This window comes from Moschus berezovskii, chromosome 10 (assembly GCF_049115385.1).
Source record: "Moschus berezovskii isolate FMDL1 chromosome 10, NW_MosBer_1.0, whole genome shotgun sequence".
Taxonomy (NCBI): Eukaryota; Metazoa; Chordata; class Mammalia; order Artiodactyla; family Moschidae; genus Moschus; species Moschus berezovskii.
The window spans coordinates 68,862,609-68,883,161 of NC_142469.1; the positions used below are offsets into that span (position 1 = coordinate 68,862,609).

At 38.7% G+C, this 20,553-nt stretch overlaps 1 protein-coding gene across 1 annotated transcript in view; it reads right to left on the reverse strand.

Annotated features, from left to right (window-relative positions):
* The window catches only part of SLC35A1 (solute carrier family 35 member A1), a 30,274-nt gene extending 10,346 nt beyond the window's left edge, over nucleotides 1–19,928 (reverse strand). Inside the window, exons 1-4 of the mRNA XM_055433887.2 lie at nucleotides 19,755–19,928; nucleotides 15,698–15,875; nucleotides 1,136–1,295; nucleotides 788–940 (exon numbers count right to left, since the gene is read on the reverse strand). Coding sequence (XP_055289862.1) covers nucleotides 788–940; nucleotides 1,136–1,295; nucleotides 15,698–15,875; nucleotides 19,755–19,770 — 507 coding nt within the window. The 5' untranslated portion in view covers nucleotides 19,771–19,928. The remainder of the gene's footprint in view (nucleotides 1–787; nucleotides 941–1,135; nucleotides 1,296–15,697; nucleotides 15,876–19,754) is intronic.
* Nucleotides 19,929–20,553: the final 625 nt, after the last annotated feature.

Genomic DNA, 20,553 nt, shown 5'->3' on the forward strand with positions numbered 1-20,553 from the left:
AAGCAGGATGGGACCTGGTTAGTACCTGGATGGGAGAACCAATGGTCTCTCATTTGGGAAAAATATGAAGAAGGAAGCTCCTGACCTTCAGGTCCTCCACTGTAGTTCTACTTCCTACTTCTCTTTGGGAAAACAACCAATTAAAGCATATAATACATTTTTTTAAAAATCAGGTATATACCTTAACATTTAACTCTTGAACTACAAGTCAGAAGTGAAGGCACCTTTTGCCTTATTTTAGTTATCAATTACCAGGAAAACCACTACTATTCCTCTATAAGCCCAGTTGACGACGGTGGCTGTATGTACAAAGCAAAAATTTTTGTGACTGCAGAACATGAAAATTAGATGGAGAAAACTTTGCCCAGTATTTCTGAGAAAACTTCTAAAAGAGGCCTAGAAGTTCTGAAAATACACACTATGGAAGTTTGCACAATTTGAGTCACAGGTTAGCTATTAACTGTGGAACTTTGGATAAGTTACTTCCTCTCTTTGAAGTTACTTCAATTTTGTTATCCATAAAATGAAGGAGGGGCATTATACTGAGTTTAAGATGCCATCCATCTCTAACGTATTTTATGCAAATTCTCCTCTTAAAAAAAAGAAGCCAATATTCCTCTCCTTAACAATAACATTTTCCTAAGGGGTAAAGAGGATATATGTAAGGCAAAGGTTATTTTCACTCAAAGAAATATAATCAAGCTCCATGCATCAGTGTGACTGTCTGAAGTGCATAAGACTTTAAAAAGTTTCCTAGTTTAGTTACATTAAGCATTTTGTTTCTTACCACAACTTTTGTGGCTTGGGCTGGTTTCCACTGTACGAGTATGACTCCCCCACACAGCATAAAAACTGAAATCCACTGTAACTTGCTAAGCGTCCGGTTTAACATTAAAACAGTACATAGAGCAGTGCAGGGAATCTTCAACTGGTACGTCACCTAAGAACAAAACAATGAACTAATCAACTCAGCTAACAGGAGACTCTGACACAAACATATCTGGTATCATTAACAGAACTGAGAAAAATATTTGATAGTGAGATAAAGGGTTAATAAAAATCCTTTCATCATAAAAGGTGTTTTACCATAAAAACATGTTTTTTTAAAGATTCTGCACTTCTGATTACCACCTACCTGGTACACTGCTGCATCCAGATTGCTAAGAGCTAGAAAAGCCATGTTGTTCTGCACAGCATACACTAAGGAAGGCACACTCAACTTCATCAGTTCCTTGGGGCTCCCCAAGACATTTTCTCTTAAAGATGCCTTGAATCTACCCAGATTACCAGTTTCTCTTTGAAAACAAAAAGGGGAAATGAGAGGAGGTGAGGAAGAAAATGAAAGGTCATCCTGTTAGATACCATCACAGGTAGGGCAGCTACAATGTGTTAAGTTCACTGATAGAATTTAGCAAACTTATTTTTAAAATTTTTGACTAATTTTAGATTTATTAAAAGAAATATACCAACAACATGTGGAAAATAATCACAATTTCTATTTGGGAAAATAATGACAACTTGGTTTACTATCATCCACCTCTGGTCAAAGCGCCAGGGGCTTCTGAGTATATGAAGTTATGAGATAACAGGAAACCAGAATTGCTGATATTACCCATAAAAAATTAATCCCTGCCACTTTAACTGCCATTACATCAAGTTTACCCAGTTATTTTTTAGATTAATCAGACTGCATATCCATTTAAAAGTTTTTAATTACAATAGATTTAAATTGCAAACAAAAAAGCTTTAGTACTTAAAGAAGTTACTTGAGATTAATTTATAAATATTGACCTGCATCACAGGAATTGAGTGATGCAGGTCAATATTATTTGTAAACTAATTCAGTGTTTGTGCAATACGGTGGACAATAAATCTTTAGGTAAGCATATTCTCATAAAACTTAAGTATGTATCTATATAACTTTTCAGGAAATCTGAAAAATTAATACCAGTAAAGGTAAACTGTATCTACAATGTACATAAAATCCCTACTTGACTGCATATTGATTAATGCATGCTCTTAAGTATTCTTATTTTTCTGCAGGAGGAACTATTAATAGCTAATCTGACTCATACTTTCCCCTGCTATAAATCAGCCCATTTATTCCCTGAAAATACATATCAAAGAACACTTTTATAAGCCTCAACACCAAAAAATGCTACATCAAAAGGCTGCAAACTACAGCTCAAAATATCCTTAAGAGGACCATAATGCTTCATTGGGAAGACTGATCTATGTCAACTCACAATGAGCCTCCAAATTTTCGGTTAACATATTAGAATCAACAGTCACTAACTGGGTATTTTCATATTAAATAGGGCAAAAATAATAACCCAGGTTTTGAGGGGATGCAAAAAGTCCATAATGTTGAACTGACTACCCATGCCTTTTCACCACAGAACACTCCAGCCCCCAAGAAAATACTTAAAACAGGAAAGCTGGCCTGGACCACAGAAACACAAGATGTCCTTAGTTACAGACCGTCTGCTGCCAAATTCAGTACACTCCACACCACAATGGGAAATCCTTATGCTGAATAGTAACATACACTTCACATCACAATGGGAAATCTATATGCTGAAAAGTAACATACACACAGCCTAGAGAGAGACGACAAATGCCATCCAGAAGACGGAGAAAATACAAGATGACGGTAGTGGGAAAATCTACATAGAGATTTCCAGACACCTGAAGTTTGGCCCTTTAAACATTTAACATTCTTTAAAAAAAAAAAAAAAACACAAATCTATGATGTTCTATATAATTCTCCACATCTTAAAAAACTATAAAGAAAACTTTCTCAAATTTTCCCTCAGTTATAAAACTGAAGATAAAAAAAGATTAAAATTAAAAAGAATCACAGAGATCCAACTCAAAGAACCATTTTCACAGGTCATAATTAGAAAACATAATTGAACATTTTGTGATAATTCTAAGAAGCACCTTATGATGGAAGAAATATAAATCTTACAGAACACTGCTTTCACTGAACCATTACTTTATGTCCTTCCAAAATACTTAACTTTTCTACTGATGTGTCTTCAGAGTGGCTCCCTAAGGAACTCCTGACAGGCACCAGTTTGCACCCATCTTTTATGTTCTACTTCCTTTCATGTCTATTTATCTCCCATATACAATTCCTCAAGCTCTAGTTTAGTGGCTTTTTATCCCTCCTATAATCCCCTGCTACGGGCAATGTCACCCCACATCCACTCCATAGAGATACTCTAAGCCCTCAATAGTATCGCGTGAACTACTGGCTATCCAGAGATAGAGTTGGTCTCTTTATCACTGATTGTCTTGCTCTGCACGATATGGGCTGCTTACAGATCTGATTGCTTCTTCTATTAACCACCATGCCTGCAACAATAATCAGGATTGCTGTGGCACCTTTTCTCCATGTCACTTTTTCTTATCACTTCTACACTTTTCAGCTTTCACATCAAAAGAAGGGCCTGTGAGACATCACCGGTCAATCTGAATACGCCACTCCTTCAATGTGGCAAACCAGCAGAGTATGGTGTACTGTGTCCAGATTAACCTTCAGGTCTGTGGCTCCTTATTAGATCCTTTTTATTGGATCTTTTTTCTTGGATGCTTAGGAATTACTACTTCTTCATTGACAAGAAGGCTTTAGTATCTTTTTCTGGTTTCTTCTCTAATGCAGATATTAGAGAAGCCAAGGTCTACCAGAATGCTATTAGTGGAAAGCTCAAGCTTCACCCTAGAATTATATCAATATTATGTAATTATAACAAGACATTTGGAAATAAGTTACAAAAAATGGCAGAGATTCCTAGAAGAACTTGTAAAAGAAAAGCTCAAGAATAATTAATGACATTGTATAGGAAAATAACGGTCCGTGTTGTCAAAGCTATGATTTTTCCAGTAGTCACGTACAAATGTGAGAGTTGGACCATAAAGAAGGCTGCTGAGTGCCAAAGGATTGATGGTTTCAAACTATGGTGCTGGAGAAGACTCTTGAGAGTCCCCTGGACTGCAAGGATATCAAACCAGTCAATCCTAAAGGAAATCAACCCTGAATATTCATTGGAAGGACTGATGCTGAAGCTCCAATACCTTGGCCACTTGATGCAAAGAGCCGACTCACTGTAAAAGACCCTGATGCTGGGTAAGATTGAAAGCAAAAGGAGAAGAGTGGCAGAGGATGAGATAGTTAGATACCATCACTGACTCAACGGACATGAGTCTGGGGAAACTCCAAGAGATAGTGAAGGACAGGAAAGCCTGGCGTGCTGCATTCCATGGGGTCATGAAGAGCTGGACACCACTTAGCATCCGAACAACAATAGTAGAATAAAGAGATTTAGGAGGTATAACAAGGAATATATGGGAATCTTAACACACAAAGTTTTAAAGGAAGAGGTAAATTATTTCAGTATGAGATTAAATCTTGCTTAATTTTAACATATTAAGAAAACAGCTCTAAAACTTACAGCTTTACTCATGAAAGTTAAAAATATATATATATATATATATACACACACATACACACACCAATGTATCTTCCAGAAAAACAGTAGTAATCATCTATCCTTTTGTTTTACTGTTAAGTAGACAAAGATAAATGATCAATTTTAAATATACTGCAGCCTTGAATATACTAGTGAAAGGAACACATAAAATCCAAAGGCCATTTTTTTCTTCCATCTTCCCACCCTGATATTTTCTTGAAAATCAAATCTCATGCACTTTAATGAGTACATTTTGTTAAAAACAAATTTATTGAATTTGATTATATAAATGACATTGTGAGATAAGAGAAAGCATGTCTAAAATCAAAAAGCATATTTTTTTAAAAAATATAGTCTGTCCCATTAAATTTACACTTTGAATTTTATCACTGGAAAAGAATCTATGTTCAACCTCTTGTTACCTGAAGAAATGCTGGAGCTCCGTGTTGATTGTAGACAGATTCTGCTGCCGCCTACCCCCCTAAATTTCCTACCAACCGGCTGAAACCAATTCTTTCTGATCTATGTTTGGTCAAAAGTAGGTCTCATTCTTCCAGCTCCTGATCTGACGAGAACTACTAGGAGACCTAAAATCCTTGGCTAGGTTACCAAGGCACTGTGCAAAATGGAATAATAATACAGCACAAGTTACTCACGAGCTTAAGAAATTTCAGTTTTGCTTACAAATTTCTTATCTGCAAAGTTAATCTTCATTCATTATTCTAGGTAATACTATGAAATAATAAAATAACTTTTCCAGTCTTATATGGATAAGTAGTTCAAAGATTTAATATGCATTTATTACTAGACACACACAAAGTAATATGTATATTTACACATCCTTCTAGGTTTCTTTAGTCTTTACAGGCTGTGGTGGATGGCAAATAACAAAAAGCTTACTTTGTTCTAAGACAATGTGACAATGTTTGCACTTCCTTTTTCATATCACAAATGACAGATGTAAATCAAAAATGTTAATTTTAATAGCTATGACAGTTTAGTAAAGCTAACCAGAAATTTTCCTATGAATTGTTGTAGTAATTATTTTACGAACCTAAAACATTTTTACATGTATTTGTTTTACATTTCAACTGGATTATAACTTAGAAATCAATAACTTAACATTCAAATACTTGCTTTTGCATCAGAATGCTAAGCTGCTCCCCTCTCCAGAGTGGTCTGACATAATTCATACAATTGCACAACAGTGTATATTAAAAGATAATTATTATGTCTTTGTTTTACAGTTGCAGAAGGCTAGATACCATACAAATGTCCATCAACAGAAACTGGTCGATACAATACATCTGTATAATAGAATACCACACAGCTCTTAAAAAGAATAAGACAGATTTCTATGTATGGACATGGAACCATCTCTAAGATAAAACATTTAAGTGGAAAAAAGTAAAAAGCAAAGCACAGTTTAAACTTTGTATGCACACAAAATTACAAGCATTGTACATAAATACATGTACATGCATTTTAGTTACATGCACTAAAATTCCCCAATCAGACCATGTAAACCTTAAACCTTATTTATCAAAGTAAGGTAGCCACCCATCAATTCTTCCCCCGAGTCCCCATTTTTTTTTTTGCAGTTCTAACTTATGATAAAAACAAGTATAATTTCGTATTCCAAAAATTACTGAAACTTAAAAGTAAAATCAAACAAAGATGGTGGAAAACTCCAAATTAATTACAAACAAACCAAAAAGAAAAAACAAACCTATCAGTTTTTTTCATGACTACCAAAATAACACTGATGGAGAAAAACAGAACTAACCCAAGTATTCTAAAACACAGTCTTTTTACTGTATGCTCCAAAACTAAATGCAAAAATAACTACATACAAATACTGAACTTCAGTTGGTAGGTTTGCTTTTCCACAGCTGTATGTTAGAAATTCCGAATTTACTTATAATGTATTCTAGGACTGAACAAATACGTAAATATCTTTAAGATAATGAAAGTCAAACTTACCATCATTGGAAAAGAAAATACAGAAAAAGGGAAAGTTGTAATGAACTCTGTGGTACTGGGTCAGAATTGCAGGTTATCAAACAATATATAACTCATAGTTACATACATACATATATAGAAACAGAGTAACAGATACATTTAACACACGTTACCCAGCTCTGTTTACTGAAAGGGCCCAGAAGTAATGATATCCCTCCAGTACTAATGTGTACATCATGCATCCAGATTCTGGTTTCTAAATACCATTCTTGTAAAAAAGAAAGGTTTCCTAGAGAAATGTATGATTTCAGGATTGGGGCAGGGAAGGCACTCTTTGTTATGCTAAAAGAAACTACTCAAAGATTGGTAAGAATATGAGAAAGAACAAGGGAAAAAAGAAAAAAAAAATAGGGAAGCTTGAGGATGATCCCACTGTCCAAATCTGGACAATGTGGGCACAGAAATAAACAGTGATAATAATGGATTCCAGCCATCATAATAAAATAATCCATGAATCTACACTGAGACGGAGAGATGGATGGAGGGAGTGGAGGACAGAAAGAAGGAAAAGCTTCTTAGAGTAGAATATATGTGTGTGTGTTAGTTGCTCAATCGTTTCCAACTCTTATGCGACCCCGTGGGCTGCATCCTGCCAGGCTCCTCTGTCCATGGGATTTCTAGGCAAGAATACTGCAGAGGGTTGCCTTGCTCTCCTCCAGGGGATCTTCTTGACCCAGGAATCAAACCTGGGTCTTCTGCATTGCAGACAGATTCTTTACTGTCTGAGCCACCACAGAAGACCCTTAGAGTAGAAGGTCAACCAATCAATGTGTAGAGAGTGTTAGAATTGGGAAATTACCATTTGGAAACATCAAATCAAAAAATGAAGAGAAAGAGGATATTTACCTAGTTTCAAAATATCTCTCCATAAGATACTTATTAGTTACAAAGAGAAAATTAGTGACTTTATATGGAGAAACCTACCAGGCACTACCTTAATCAAGAAATCAAAATCACCAGTAATGGGGACAAATAGACATTATGTGCTTCTTGATAAGCTGCACTGAGAAAGAGTATCACTTTTGTGATATTCCTGACCAAAAACCTAATCATAACAAAGCACTCAACAAACTGAAGGATATTCTACAAAGCAAATGGACTATGCTCTTTAACAGTGGCAAAGACATGAGGGAAAAAAAGATGGAGGAACAGTCTCAGGTTACAGGTAGCTAGAGATAAAACTAAAGTGTGATTATTTTACTATTAAAGGACACCAGTGGGCAACTGGCAAAATTATCGACGGTCTGTGAATTAGGTAACAGTATCACATCAATACTAATGCCTCAAATTTGATATATAAAAGGAGTACATCAAGGTTGTATATTGTCACCCTGCTTATTTAACTTATATGCAGAGTACATCATGAGGAATGCTGGGCTGGAAGAAGCACAAGCTGGAATCAAGATTGCCGGGAGAAATATCAATAATCTCAGATATGCAGATGACACCACCCTTATGGCAGAAAGTGAAGAGGAACTAAAAAGCCTCTTGATGAAAGTGAAAGGAGAGTGAAAAAGTTGGCTTGAAGCTCAACATTCAGAAAACGAAGATCATGGCATCTGGTCCCATCACTTCATGGGAAATAGATGGGGAAACAGTGGAAACAGTGTTGGACTTTATTTTTTGGGGCTCCAAAAACACTGCAGATGCTGACTGCAGCCAAGAAATTAAAAGACACTTACTCCTTGGAAGGAAAGTTATGACCAACCTAGATAGCATATTAAAAAGCAGAGACATTACTTTGCCAACCAAGGTCCGTCTAGTCAAGGCTATGGTTTTTCCAGTGGTCATGTATGGATGTGAGAGTTGGACTGTGAAGAAAGCTGAGCGCCGAAGAATTGATGCTTTTGAACTGTGGTGCTGGAGAAGACTCTTGAGAGTCCCTTGGACTGCAAGGAGATTCAACCAGTCCATTCTAAAGGAGATCAATCCTGGGTGTTCATTGGAAGGACTGATGCTAAAGCTGAAGCTCCAATACTTTGGCCACCTCATGCGATGAGTTGACTCACTGGAAAAGACTCTGATGCTGGGAGAGATTGGGGGCAGGAGGAGAAGGGGACGACAGAGAATGAGATGGCTGGATGGCATCACCGACTCGATGGACATGAGTTTGAGTGAACTCTGGGAGTTGGTGATGGACAGGAAGGCCTGCCATGCTGTGATTCATGGGGTTGCAAAGAGTTGGACATGACTGAGTGACTGAACTGAGTATGTAAGAGAATGTTATGTTTTTTAGAAAATATGCACTGAAGAATTTAGGGACAAGGACATCTTGTGTAAAATATGCTCTCAAACAGTTCATAGAAACTTAATACACACATACATATGCACAGAAATCAAGAATATGATAAAACACATGACATAATGTTACCATTTGGAAATGAAAACTTAAGAAAACAAAAACAAAATTACTGAGGTGTCTAACAATGCTACTACTAAACGCTTATCTTTGCCCTGGCTAATCATGTAACAGCTCAATTATTTCATTGTTCTAAAAGACTAATAATTTGAAAAGTAAAAATCGGGGAACTTTCTAATGCTGTCACTGCCAGTCACTTTCGAGGGATCTTTGGCAAATTAAAACTTCCCTCAGCCTCATATTTCTCATTACAGAAGATGAAATAATACCTAAGGCTAAAACAGTGGAACAAGAATCAAACGAAAATAAGCTGTGTTTACCTGTGTGTCTCCCTCACCTGTTCTTAAGGAGAGAATATTTCCTTAACACCTTCACTCTCTGGCTGCCTGCCACTCTCAACAGCAACAATCCTGACTGTCTGAAGACAGCAGGAGCAGTTGCCGCAATCTTAAAAGAGGATGTTTGGCACTTTACATAACACATTTTGACAGTGATTAACAGCCAGTATTCCAGAGAATGGTCACTTCCTTTCCAAAGAAAAGAAGTTAGATATATGCTTATTGGGTTTTCAAAATTTTTTTCACAACAGACACCTGAAGCAGCATTATTCTTTGGTTTTTCTAAGGAAATTTCAACTTATTATACATTATAGCAATCGTGCTAAGGTTCTGGCTAGTGTTCCTTAGTGCCAGAAAGTTGTGGTGTGCCTTATGGAGAAAATGCATGTTAGGTAAGCTTTGTCCAGGCATGAATTACAGCACTGCTGGCCCTGAGTTCAATGCTAATAAGTCAACAATACATATTAAATGAGGTGTCTTTAAACAGAAACAAGGTTCTGTGGTGATCAGCTGATGAAAATGTTGTGACCAGAGGCTCACAGGAACCTATCCCTGCTCCTCCAGGAGCAAGTTCACTAATCACTAATTCAGTGTTCGTGGGAACTACTGAAATAGTAGTAATCAATTGTTCATCCAGAGCCATTGCCAGTCCTGTAGCTTCTACTTTTGAGAAGCAGAAGCTTCTCTTCATCACTCACACTATCATCATGCCCACAGTCCCCGGGCTCTAATAAGCTTCCTTACTCCCAACTCTTACACCCTTCTTGTCCATTCTCCTCGAAGCAGTCAAAGTGACTCAGCATAATATGGGTTGCCTTGTTAGTCCCTGGTTTCATCCTTTTGGTGATTTCCTAATGCACTTAGATAAAATCTGAACTCCTTCACAGGCACACAGTTCCTCTTGATACCCTGCCCACCTCTCCTGCTTCATGTTAGCACCACGCCACTCTCACAGCACTCCAGACAGTGATCTGTTGTTCTTTAACACACTGATCTCTTTACCTTCTCTCTGCTCTTTTCCTGCCCATCTTCTGCTTGATCTTCAGGTCTGTGTTAAATGTAACTTCCTCAAATTCAAATGGAGACCCCCCTCTTACTTATGTACAGCATCCTCTATTTATCCTCTGGTGGCTCAGCAGTAAAGAATCCACCTGCCAAGTAGGAGACATGAGTTCAATCCCTGGGTCAGGAAGATTCCCTGGAGAAGGAAATGGCAACCCACTCCAGTATTCTTGCCTGAGAAATCCCATGGACAGAAGAGCCTGGCGGGCCACAGTCCATTGGGGTGCAAGAGAGTCAGACATGACTTAGCAACTATGCAACAAATTACTTATCCTCTTAACACCACCCACTGATTATTCATTTGCTTAATATCTAGTTCTCCACCAGACTCAAGCGCCACGAGGACAGAATAGATATTTTTAATTTGCAGCTATATTTCTTACATCCTGAAAAGTGCTGAGCAAATAACTGGGGCTTGATAAATGAATGAACCTGACTATCGCACTACATCTTTTTAGCAATATATGGAAACAAAGCATGATTATGTTTAAAATGTGTGTTTGGGACTTCCCTAGTGGTCCAGTGATTGGGACTTCACCTTCCAATGCAGGGGGTGAGGGTTCCATCCCTGGTCAGGGAGCTAGGACCCCACATGCCTCCCCAAAGCATAAAACATAGAAATAAACCAAACAAAAAAAACATAAAACAGCCAAAACATAAAACAGAGGCAATATTGTAACAAATCCAACTTTAAAAAAGCCTAAACATAAAACAGAAGCAATACTGTAACAAATTCAATAAAGACTTTAAAAATAGTCCACATCTAAAAAAAAAAACTTAGAAAAAAATGTTTGAAGGTAGTGAAACACAGATTATTTGGACATGGCAGTGACACATTTCTCTTTAAGTGAACTTAATTATAAGCAAGACGTTAAGAACTTTTAAGAACTGTCCTGAGTCTCTGCCCCCATCTCCACGCAGTATAAAATGATATGTACTTATTTTAACAATTAGCCAAGACTAAGCACAGTACTGAGCAAGAGCATTACTGAAGAGACCATCCTAAGTAAGTGGGGCAAGCTTTGCACAGATCAGAAACAAGTGAGGTTCTGGAGTTATCAACTCGATAAAGTTATTGCCCTTTAATAGAGTGTAAAGCGGGAAGAAGCGAATAAGCTTTTACCTCTTTTAACATTGAAATGGTAGTTCACTTTTTTCCTTTTCTGTCATTATCTAAAACTTTCCAATCAAAATTTAGTATTATCTAATTTTTACATTAACTTTATTTTTTTGGAACATAGGGAAAATGTATTAATCATGAAGATCTAACTTTTCCTTTTTCTTCTCAGAAGATTCTCCAAGTTCTAAATCTTTAGTTATGTCTAACATAATTCTCTCACATTCTCCCACAATATCCTGAAGTCGTCATCCTTTCTCTCATTCGATAAAGTGTTGCTTCTACTTTGAAAACAAAGTAAAAAAGTCCAATGTCATGTTTTTAGCTTTATAGAAGGAATTAGTTTAACATCATGTGGTAAAGCATTTTCAAACAATATAAGTTCAAAATTATGAAATAAATTTGTTATGTGTACCAACAAATCAACTCCAAAAATTTCAGAGTAACAAGTATCTTCTGATATTTAGAAGTCTATCACAGCAAATAAAGCACTGACATCCAACCTGGCTGTGTTTTTTTTTTTTATAAACTACTTAACAACCTATTTGCCTTTGATCCACTTTTTTAAAATTACCGATTTTAATATGTGTATAAAGAAATCACAGCGTAGAGAGTATCTGGAAAATCTACTTTGCAAGTTTCACACAACTGCATCAAAAAGACAAACATAAAGTTCTAGGCACTTTCACGTGCTCCAGCTCTTAACTGTTCAGTCATAGTCCAGCCATCTACTTTATTCATCTTTTCCATATTCCAAACTGCTTCAGATGAACCGTTATAAGCTAGCTGTCCTTTCAAGATCTAGAATCAACTTGCAACATTTTCACTGGGTATGTTTCCCACACAGCTCTGATTGAGTTTCATTAGCAACTGTCTCATGACATATTGTTGAATAAGCTGAAGAAGCAATGCACAATGTCCTTTCATTTCATTCTGCAGCTATCAGTCTGTGACCTAACGTTGTAAAATAATTATTTCATTATTTTACCATTCCAAGAAATTAACGTTTTCACAGATACCCTATTTGCTCCAAGAAATTCTGTCCTACCAACGTGTTTTGAATAACCAATAATTTGCCAACATGTTTCTCATTAAAAATTACGTTTGCTTTAAAATCCAGTAATTTCAAATTCATTTCACTTCTTTCATGCTTTGTAAATTTTTTTTCCCAGTGTTTTTTCCCACTTGGAAACTCCTTGTGTTTTAAATGATTTTTCTTCACAGCCAAACTCTTGCTAGCCATGTCATGTCAAATGCCAGCCATCAAAACTCTGTATCATAATTCTTTACTTTTTTCTGATTGTCCCTGGTCTTGTGAACTCTGCAGGTAATGTTTATAAAAGAGGCTCTGTATTATCCTGGGCTTCCCTTGTGGTTCAGCTGGTAAAGAATCCGCTTGCAATGTGGGAGACCTGGGTTCAATCCCTGGGTTGGGAAGATCCCCTGGAGACAGGAACGGCTACCCACTCCAGTATTCTCGCCTGGAAAATTCCATGGACTGTATATTCCATAGGATCACAAACAGTCGGACACGACTGAGCAACTTTCACTTTCACTGCATTATCCTGGTGACATAAACAGCCATCTGGTTATTGATGATGATGACAATGAAGTACAGTATGTGGTTTTCCACAGTTGTTGTTTCAACACCATTATCTAACTTATATGGTGAATTCTTGGAAACTTTTCTGCTTTTATATTAATTTCAAAGAAAGTTTCCACAAAACAAACTTCAACTGACCATACCCATAACACTGAATAGCTTAAGAATAAGAAATACTATACAGTGAGCAATGCAAAGCTGGGAAAGCATCAAAATAAGACAAAAAGTCTATGCGGTAGGTTGGCAGGACACTAGCCCAACTGCTGAGTTAAACCAAAGGCTTCACTGCTTTTTAACAAATTCTTAACAGTTACAAAACAACTGAACCATGATTTGATCTTACAGCTTTAAATAGCGGATACCATGCTTAACAGTCCTATTTCATTCCTGGGTCATAATTTTTTCTCCCTAAGGAAGCTGGGGGATAAGAAGAAACATGCTCCCTATGCCTCTTTTCCACTATCTCCATTTTTGTATCAGAAGAAGTTAAGCCATAAGATTTTTATTAATTTATTTACTCCGAAATTGGTGGTTGTTCCAGCATTTCAAATATAGAGATTCTTGCCTTTGGAACATCGCCTTTTAAAGATACAATAAGGCCTCTCCTTTACCTGACATTCTCCAGGATAGTGGAAGCCAAATTTCCTTAAAAATGGATTTTAAGTAAGAAACTGTAAACGTCTGAGATTTTAACCTACTTGCAACCCAACAAGTTAGACTGCTACAGCAGCTCTGCCTATAAGACAAATCTCAAATACAGATTTTCTCTTAAAGCTTTCCACTGTCTAGCCTCGTTATTTTTCTGTTCTTTTCTCCCTCTCCACACCATTTTTAAAGTATTTTTTTCAGATGGATTATTTGTAATCATGCATGTGTTTTCTAGTATATTTTCTGTCTCTTCCACGAAACCTAAATTTGAAGCAAGCAGGAACCATATCTATTTCACTCATACCATAACATCTATTTCATTTATACCGTATCTATTTCATATCATACCAAGTCTACTTCTATGGTGGTTTAGTCGCTCAGTCCTGTCCAACTCTTTGTGACCCCATGAACCATATAGCCCACCAGGCTCCTCTGTCCATGGGATTTCCCAGGCAAGAATACTGGAGTGGGTTGCCATTTCCTTCTCCAGTCTATTTCTATATCCAGCACCTATTATAAAACTGTCACACAGAAATCACTTAATAAATATTTGTTAAATGAAATTTACAGTGTTTAAATGTAATTTAAGCCTATACACATGCTATTCTTCACTGCTTCCTGTGCTCACCAGCCTACATCTTGAAACCTAGCCACATCACTTGTCCACATGAGCCAGGTGGGTCCCCATCTTGTACATCTTTCCCAAGTATGGGAATTCCCTGGTGGTCCAGTGGCTAAGACTCTGGGCTCCCAATGCAGGGGGCCTGGTCGATCCCTGGTCAGGGAACTAGATCCCACGTGCCACAACTAAGACCCGGCAGAGCCAAATAATTTTTTTATAAAAAAGGTTAAAAAAAATCTTTTCAAGGAATTTCCTACCAGATTTTAATTCTCACAACTCTATCTTCTACAGCTGAAAACTGAAGAAACTATACAACGTAACTCAAAGCTCGCCTTCTCTTGTTTGTCTCATTTTCTTTTGTCTTTTGTTACTGTTTTCTCTCACCCACAGCCTATGGCTGTTTTCCTCTATCTTGAATGGACTCTTACCCCTGGTTTTACAGACACAGGGTCCAGAACTTCCCTTTGCATGTATTTCCCACTTTCCTTTACTGGTGGTGAGAAAGTCACCTGATTTTTATTAGACTTAAAATATTTCAGTCTATGACTATAATGTGGGAAATGAAAACAGACAAGTAAAAAAGTGCTGGGCTTATGGGCAGCGCTGAAGACTTAAAACGTGAACTTTAAAAAAGAAAAAGAAATAGAGAAACTGAAGCTTAGGAGAAGAAGAGAAGCTAAGGAACATATGGACTAAAATTAGGTATGTATCACTCCAAAGGCACTATTCTCAACCCTGTCTAATATTTCAGCCTTGCTAAAACAATTTTCATCCAATGTTACTGATCCAAAGCCCCCAGTGCTACCACATATTAGCAGCGTGATACTGAGGAACCTCAGACACTGTGCAGGTAAAACAGGGGTAATTATCATACTTACCTAAAGAATGTATAAAGACCAAACAAGACAACTGATGAAAAGCACTTAGTACAGTGTCTAACATTTAACATAGAAAATACTAAAGAAATGTTAACTATTATGATCGTTTTATTCCTCTGTAAACAGAAGTCAGCACGTTTTCTGTAAGAACCAAATGGTAAATAGTTCAGGCTGTGTGAGCCACACAGTCTGTGTTGCAACAAAAACAAGCAGCAAACTGGATTAACCAGTGGGCCATAGTTAGCCAACTCCACCTGCTTTATGGTGGTTTTTCAACTCTGGCACCACTGATATTTGGGGCTGGAGACTTCTTTGTTATGGATTGCTGTCCTGGAGGACACAGCATCACAAGATGTTTATCAGCACCCTTGACCTCCACCTGCTTGATGTAAGTAGCATTCCCCAAGTTGGGTCAACCAAAACAATACCTCCTGGGGAGCAAAAATGACTTGAGCTGGGAAAGCTTGCTCTAGAGCAATCAAACATATGAAGATACAGCTTGAATTTTCTAATAAAGAACATAACTGAGTAAAAAACTAATAATTTAACACACTAAAAAGTATTTATACTCACTTAGCTAAAATGCCCACACTTAGCAATAACTTTATAACTTCTGTGATACACACGGCTGTGGTTGAAAAGTAGAGTTCTTTGTCTGATGTCCTTGTGTATCTTAAAGCTATGGTATAAGTTGCAGCCACCAGGGTCATCACTGCCAAGCAGTATAACTTGAATAATAAATTGACATTTTCTGGAAAATACGTGCAAAGATATTATTTAATAGACAACATTATGTATATAAAAGTTAATCAGTGTTATACTTCAAGATGCTTTTTCAAGCACAAAATATTTAAAATTTTTTTTCAAAACAATGCTAACTACATGAAAAGAAACAAACATACACACACAATTAACAGCTGACTTTCAATAGCAACTGGTTAGGCACAGATTTTGTTCCTGGGGAGGGCTCAATTGCAAGATTATCTAGCTTAACCAACTCTAGTTTAGGATGTTATAAATTACACACTTTATATATCTTTATAACTCATACTTGTGAAAGCAAAACAAGATGGCAGGATAAAAACAATAACAGCAATGTATATTCTAAACAGAGACAGCAGGAAGAAAACAAAAGCAATAAGTGAATGATAAAATAATACAGAATTTTATAATATAAATTACATCCAGCCTCTCATTTCACAGCATTATATGAAAGATAACTCATAACACACACAAAGAGTATTAAGTTCTGTAAAACCTGAAATTCAGGAAATATACACAACTTATAAACACTCAATTTAAGAACTTATTGTAAGTATATCTGAGCATCAGCCATCACTCAGGCACCAAGGCCAGTCCACCAACTTCAATAAAACCACAAGCACTGGGGAGCCAGGTCTCTTTCAGTACTCCCCACCCTGTTATGAGAGAGCCATCACCTAATACGCAAACTATTTCTACTTTTTTTACCCACTTCATATTTCCCTCATCCCCAGCTATATTTAACCTTCCTTCAAATCTTCAGGCACATGTTATACAGGGATCAGCAAGTTTTTTTCTGTAAGGGCCAAAAGTAAATATTTTAAGTTTTTTAGGCCACAAGGCAAAATTAAGGATATCATGTAGGTACTTAGGTGACAAGACAGAAAACATATTTTCACATTTAACTTATATTTAATTGGAAAAATGCAAAATATAGTAACAAATGAGTACAATGGTTTATTGTGTTGAGAAGATGGGAATTTTGGGGATGGAGGTGGAGGCAGGTAGCATTTTGCTTCACTGGTCTTCAAAGTTAGTGTTCCATCAGATCAACTGCAAATGTTCATCTGTAAAAACCATTCTTAGCTCACAGGCCATACAAAAACAAGTGATAGGCTGGGTTTGACCAATGGGTTGGTTATACTTTGACAACCTGGCTTAAGAACCAGAGGGACAGAGGTTGCTCTGGGCTGCTACTATAACTACATTGCATCTAAGTATGCTTCTTAACCACTTTGGAAGCCTAACCACAATTCAAAGGTGACTTGCATGGGAAAATATAATGTTCAAACAAATCATCTTTATATGGTAAGGTGGAAACTTATTAGGAAAACAGGTTCTTCAATATAAATATTTTTCCCTGGGTGATTTAAAGAATTATTTGCAAATTTCAGGCAGATGTTTAAAAGTACATTAAGTCTTAACTAAAAAGTAGGATGGCAGAACAGAAAAAATAGAGCTTATCTCTGCCTAAAGTTTCAGTCAATCTTGAGGACCCAAAAGGCAATGTTAATGTAAAAGAGATTGAAGGGGATCACTGTATTACTTCACTTGCCCTAAAACTCTCCTACACAAGGAGGAAACGTAAGACAAAAAATAAACAAACAGCAGTACAGGAGAAAGCATTTCCCATCTTCTTGATCAGGGGTGAACAAAGTACATTTCCTCTCATTTTTCTATGATCTGAAAGCTGAGAATAGGTTTACATTTGTAAATGGTTGGAAAAAAAGTTTTTAAATAAACTTTTGTGATGTATGAAAATTATATGAAATTCAAATTACGGTGTCACCAAGAAAGTTTTATTAGAACATACTTATGTTCTTTGTTTCTGAATTATTTATGGCTATTTTTTTTTTTTTGCCCTGCTACAGCAGAGTGAGTAGTTATGACAGACCATCAGCCATGAACACAAAAAGTTTACCAACCCACATGTCCTAGATTCTCAATACTTTCATAAATAAGAGAGGTTAGGACTGCTAAACTAAAAACTACGTCAGCGATTATATAGGTTCCTGATTCCAAAACAACACAATGAATGGCTAAAATTTTGAAAATACACCTATTAGCACAGTGATTAAATGGGAATATATATGATATTCTTGAAAATAACTACCGATTAAACAGAAGAGCAAGCAAATAAGTTTAGATATCTGTATAATGAAAGTACAATTATAAGCAATTTCGATTTGTTTCAAGGTAATATCACAAGTCCATACAGGGACTTCTCTGGCGGTCCAATGGTTAAGACTCCTGAGCTTCACTGCAGGGGGCAGAGGTTCAATCGTTAGTCAGGGACTAAGATCCATGCGGTGGCAAGAAGTCCACAGCTCAACTGCATTGTTGAGTGGGCACAGTGGCACATTAGCACTGTTTTTTCCTTCTCTCAAAGCTCCCATTAGCTCCCACACAACCTCTGTTTCTATGTGGAGAATCCCACCACCCCGCCCCGCAAAAGAAATTTACAATCTGGAGTTGTATATTTTTCTCAGTTATAGTTTACTATATTTTAGAGGGGACATTATTTGTAATACCTGAGAAGGTGGAAATTAGGAAGTCCCAGATAAATAAATCCTTTATGAATATCAGGAAGTTCGGGATTGCAATTTTGTATTATACAGTTCTAGCGGACAAGTAAGATTTATCACACGACCCAGGCACAACAAATATGTATTGGCAATAAGCCTAAATCTGTAATTTGAGCAACTATTTCAGATTATTTGACTTAGGTAATTCTGCAATTGCCTTCACCAGTCATCTTGTTATTTTTATGTTATGTCAATTATCAAAATAATTCTACTTTTTTCCTTTATTTCGGGTGTTGCTATAAAAGACTTAAAGGTGGGCTTATTTGAAATGCAAGAAGCATATGCAATTGCAGACAATGCCCCTAAGCAGGGCTTGAACGATAAACGTGGCCTCTCCAACCAGGAAAATAATTCGCCACGCACGCAAAAAGCTATTGTTCAAATATTTGTTCAACGTATATTCAGGGGTGAAGCCAAGTGCTCTATGGAGGAAATGTGGAGAAGAATCCGGGTGTTGCCCAATCTCTGGTAGCTTCACCATTCAGAAACTCAACTCCGGTTTTAACTTCCCCCATTCGGCAAAGCAAACGAGCTGCAGAGTTAATGATACGTACATTCTGGAAAAGGCAATTAGTCATCAAACATTATTACTCTAATGAGCTATTCCTGGGGAAGGGGCAAGGGCGGAGGATGGTTATCACCCTTCCCACAAAATATTCAAGTGTTCCTTCTAACCACCTAACAACATTCTCGAGAGTAACTGTTAACGACAGCTTTCTCCGTCTCGTCACAGTTGCAAGGCTGTTCTCCTGCCCCAAGGATGTTTTCAAGTGTCTGTTAGGTGGACCAGCCCCTGCTCAGGTTCTGCACCCGGAGCTACCCTTAAGGCTCTGAGCATCCCAGTGTGGAAGGCACCGCGGAGACCCCAACCGCGGTGACCCCGGCCCGCACTGAGACCTGTCCTGCCTCCCGCTGGGGGATGCGGCTCCAGGCCGGGCCCGGCGCCCCGACCCCTCACCGGGTCGGCTACAGCCCAGGCCTGCCTGAACTCTGTTCCCACCCACTCATCCAGGCAGGCGCCGTCTCCGGCCGCCGAACCGGCTGGCGCTGAGTCCGCCCCGCGGGAAGGCAGCCGCAGAGGGAGGCTGGCTGCCCCGCGCTCAAGCCCGGGATCCGCTCAACACAAACCCCTGCTCCCCGACGCCCGGGCCTACCCCCCGGAGACCCGAGCCTGGCAGGCGCGGAGGATGCTCGCCCGCAGACAGAGGCAGACAACCGCTGAGGCTCGCTCTGCACAGCGCCCCCGACCCGGGTTCCCCAGTCCCGCCGGCCCCCGGCCTCACCTCTCGGGGCTGCCATGGTTCCCCGACAGCGCCGCGCGGAGCGGACCCGCAACCCCTCCGCGCGCGCTGAGGGCACCCGGGACCGCCCCCTGGGGTCACAGAGACGGAAGCCGCGCGGCCTAGAGCGCCCCGCCGGCCGAGCGGCCGCGGCTTCCCGCCCAGCCTAGCACCCGGACTAGGTTCACGAATCCGACCGCGGCAGAAAAGGGGCGGACCCGGATGGAGAAGAGACCGGTACCGCCCAGTTTCTGCGGACAAGCGCGTAAAACTAGGTTCCACGGCGTTCTTTTGTAAACTACAACTCCCGGCCAGCTTAGGAGGCGGAGTCGCGAGAGCCGAGCGTGGCCTTCTGGGGGCTGTAGTCCTCACCAGGTGATTTCGCGGCGAATAGAAATTGGGCTTCGATTTAAGGATTCTGGCAAAGCTGTTGTTCAGGTCAGTCAGTTCAGTCGCTCAGTCGTGTCCGACTCTCTGCGACCCCATGAATCACAGCACGCCAGGCCTCCCTGTCCATCACCAACTCCCGGAGTTCACGCAAACTCATGTCCATGGAGTCGGTGATGCCATCCAGCCATCTCATTCTCTGTCGTCCCCTTCTCCCACCCCCAATCCTTCCCAGCATCAGACTCTTTTCCAGTGATTCAACTCGTCGCATGAGGTGGCCAAAGTATTGGAGTTTCAGCTTTAGCATCAGTCCCTCCAATGAACACCCAGAATTGATCTCCTTTAGAATGGACTGGTTGGATCTCCTTGCAGCCCAAGGGACTCTCAAGAGTCTTCTCCAGCACCACAGTTCAAA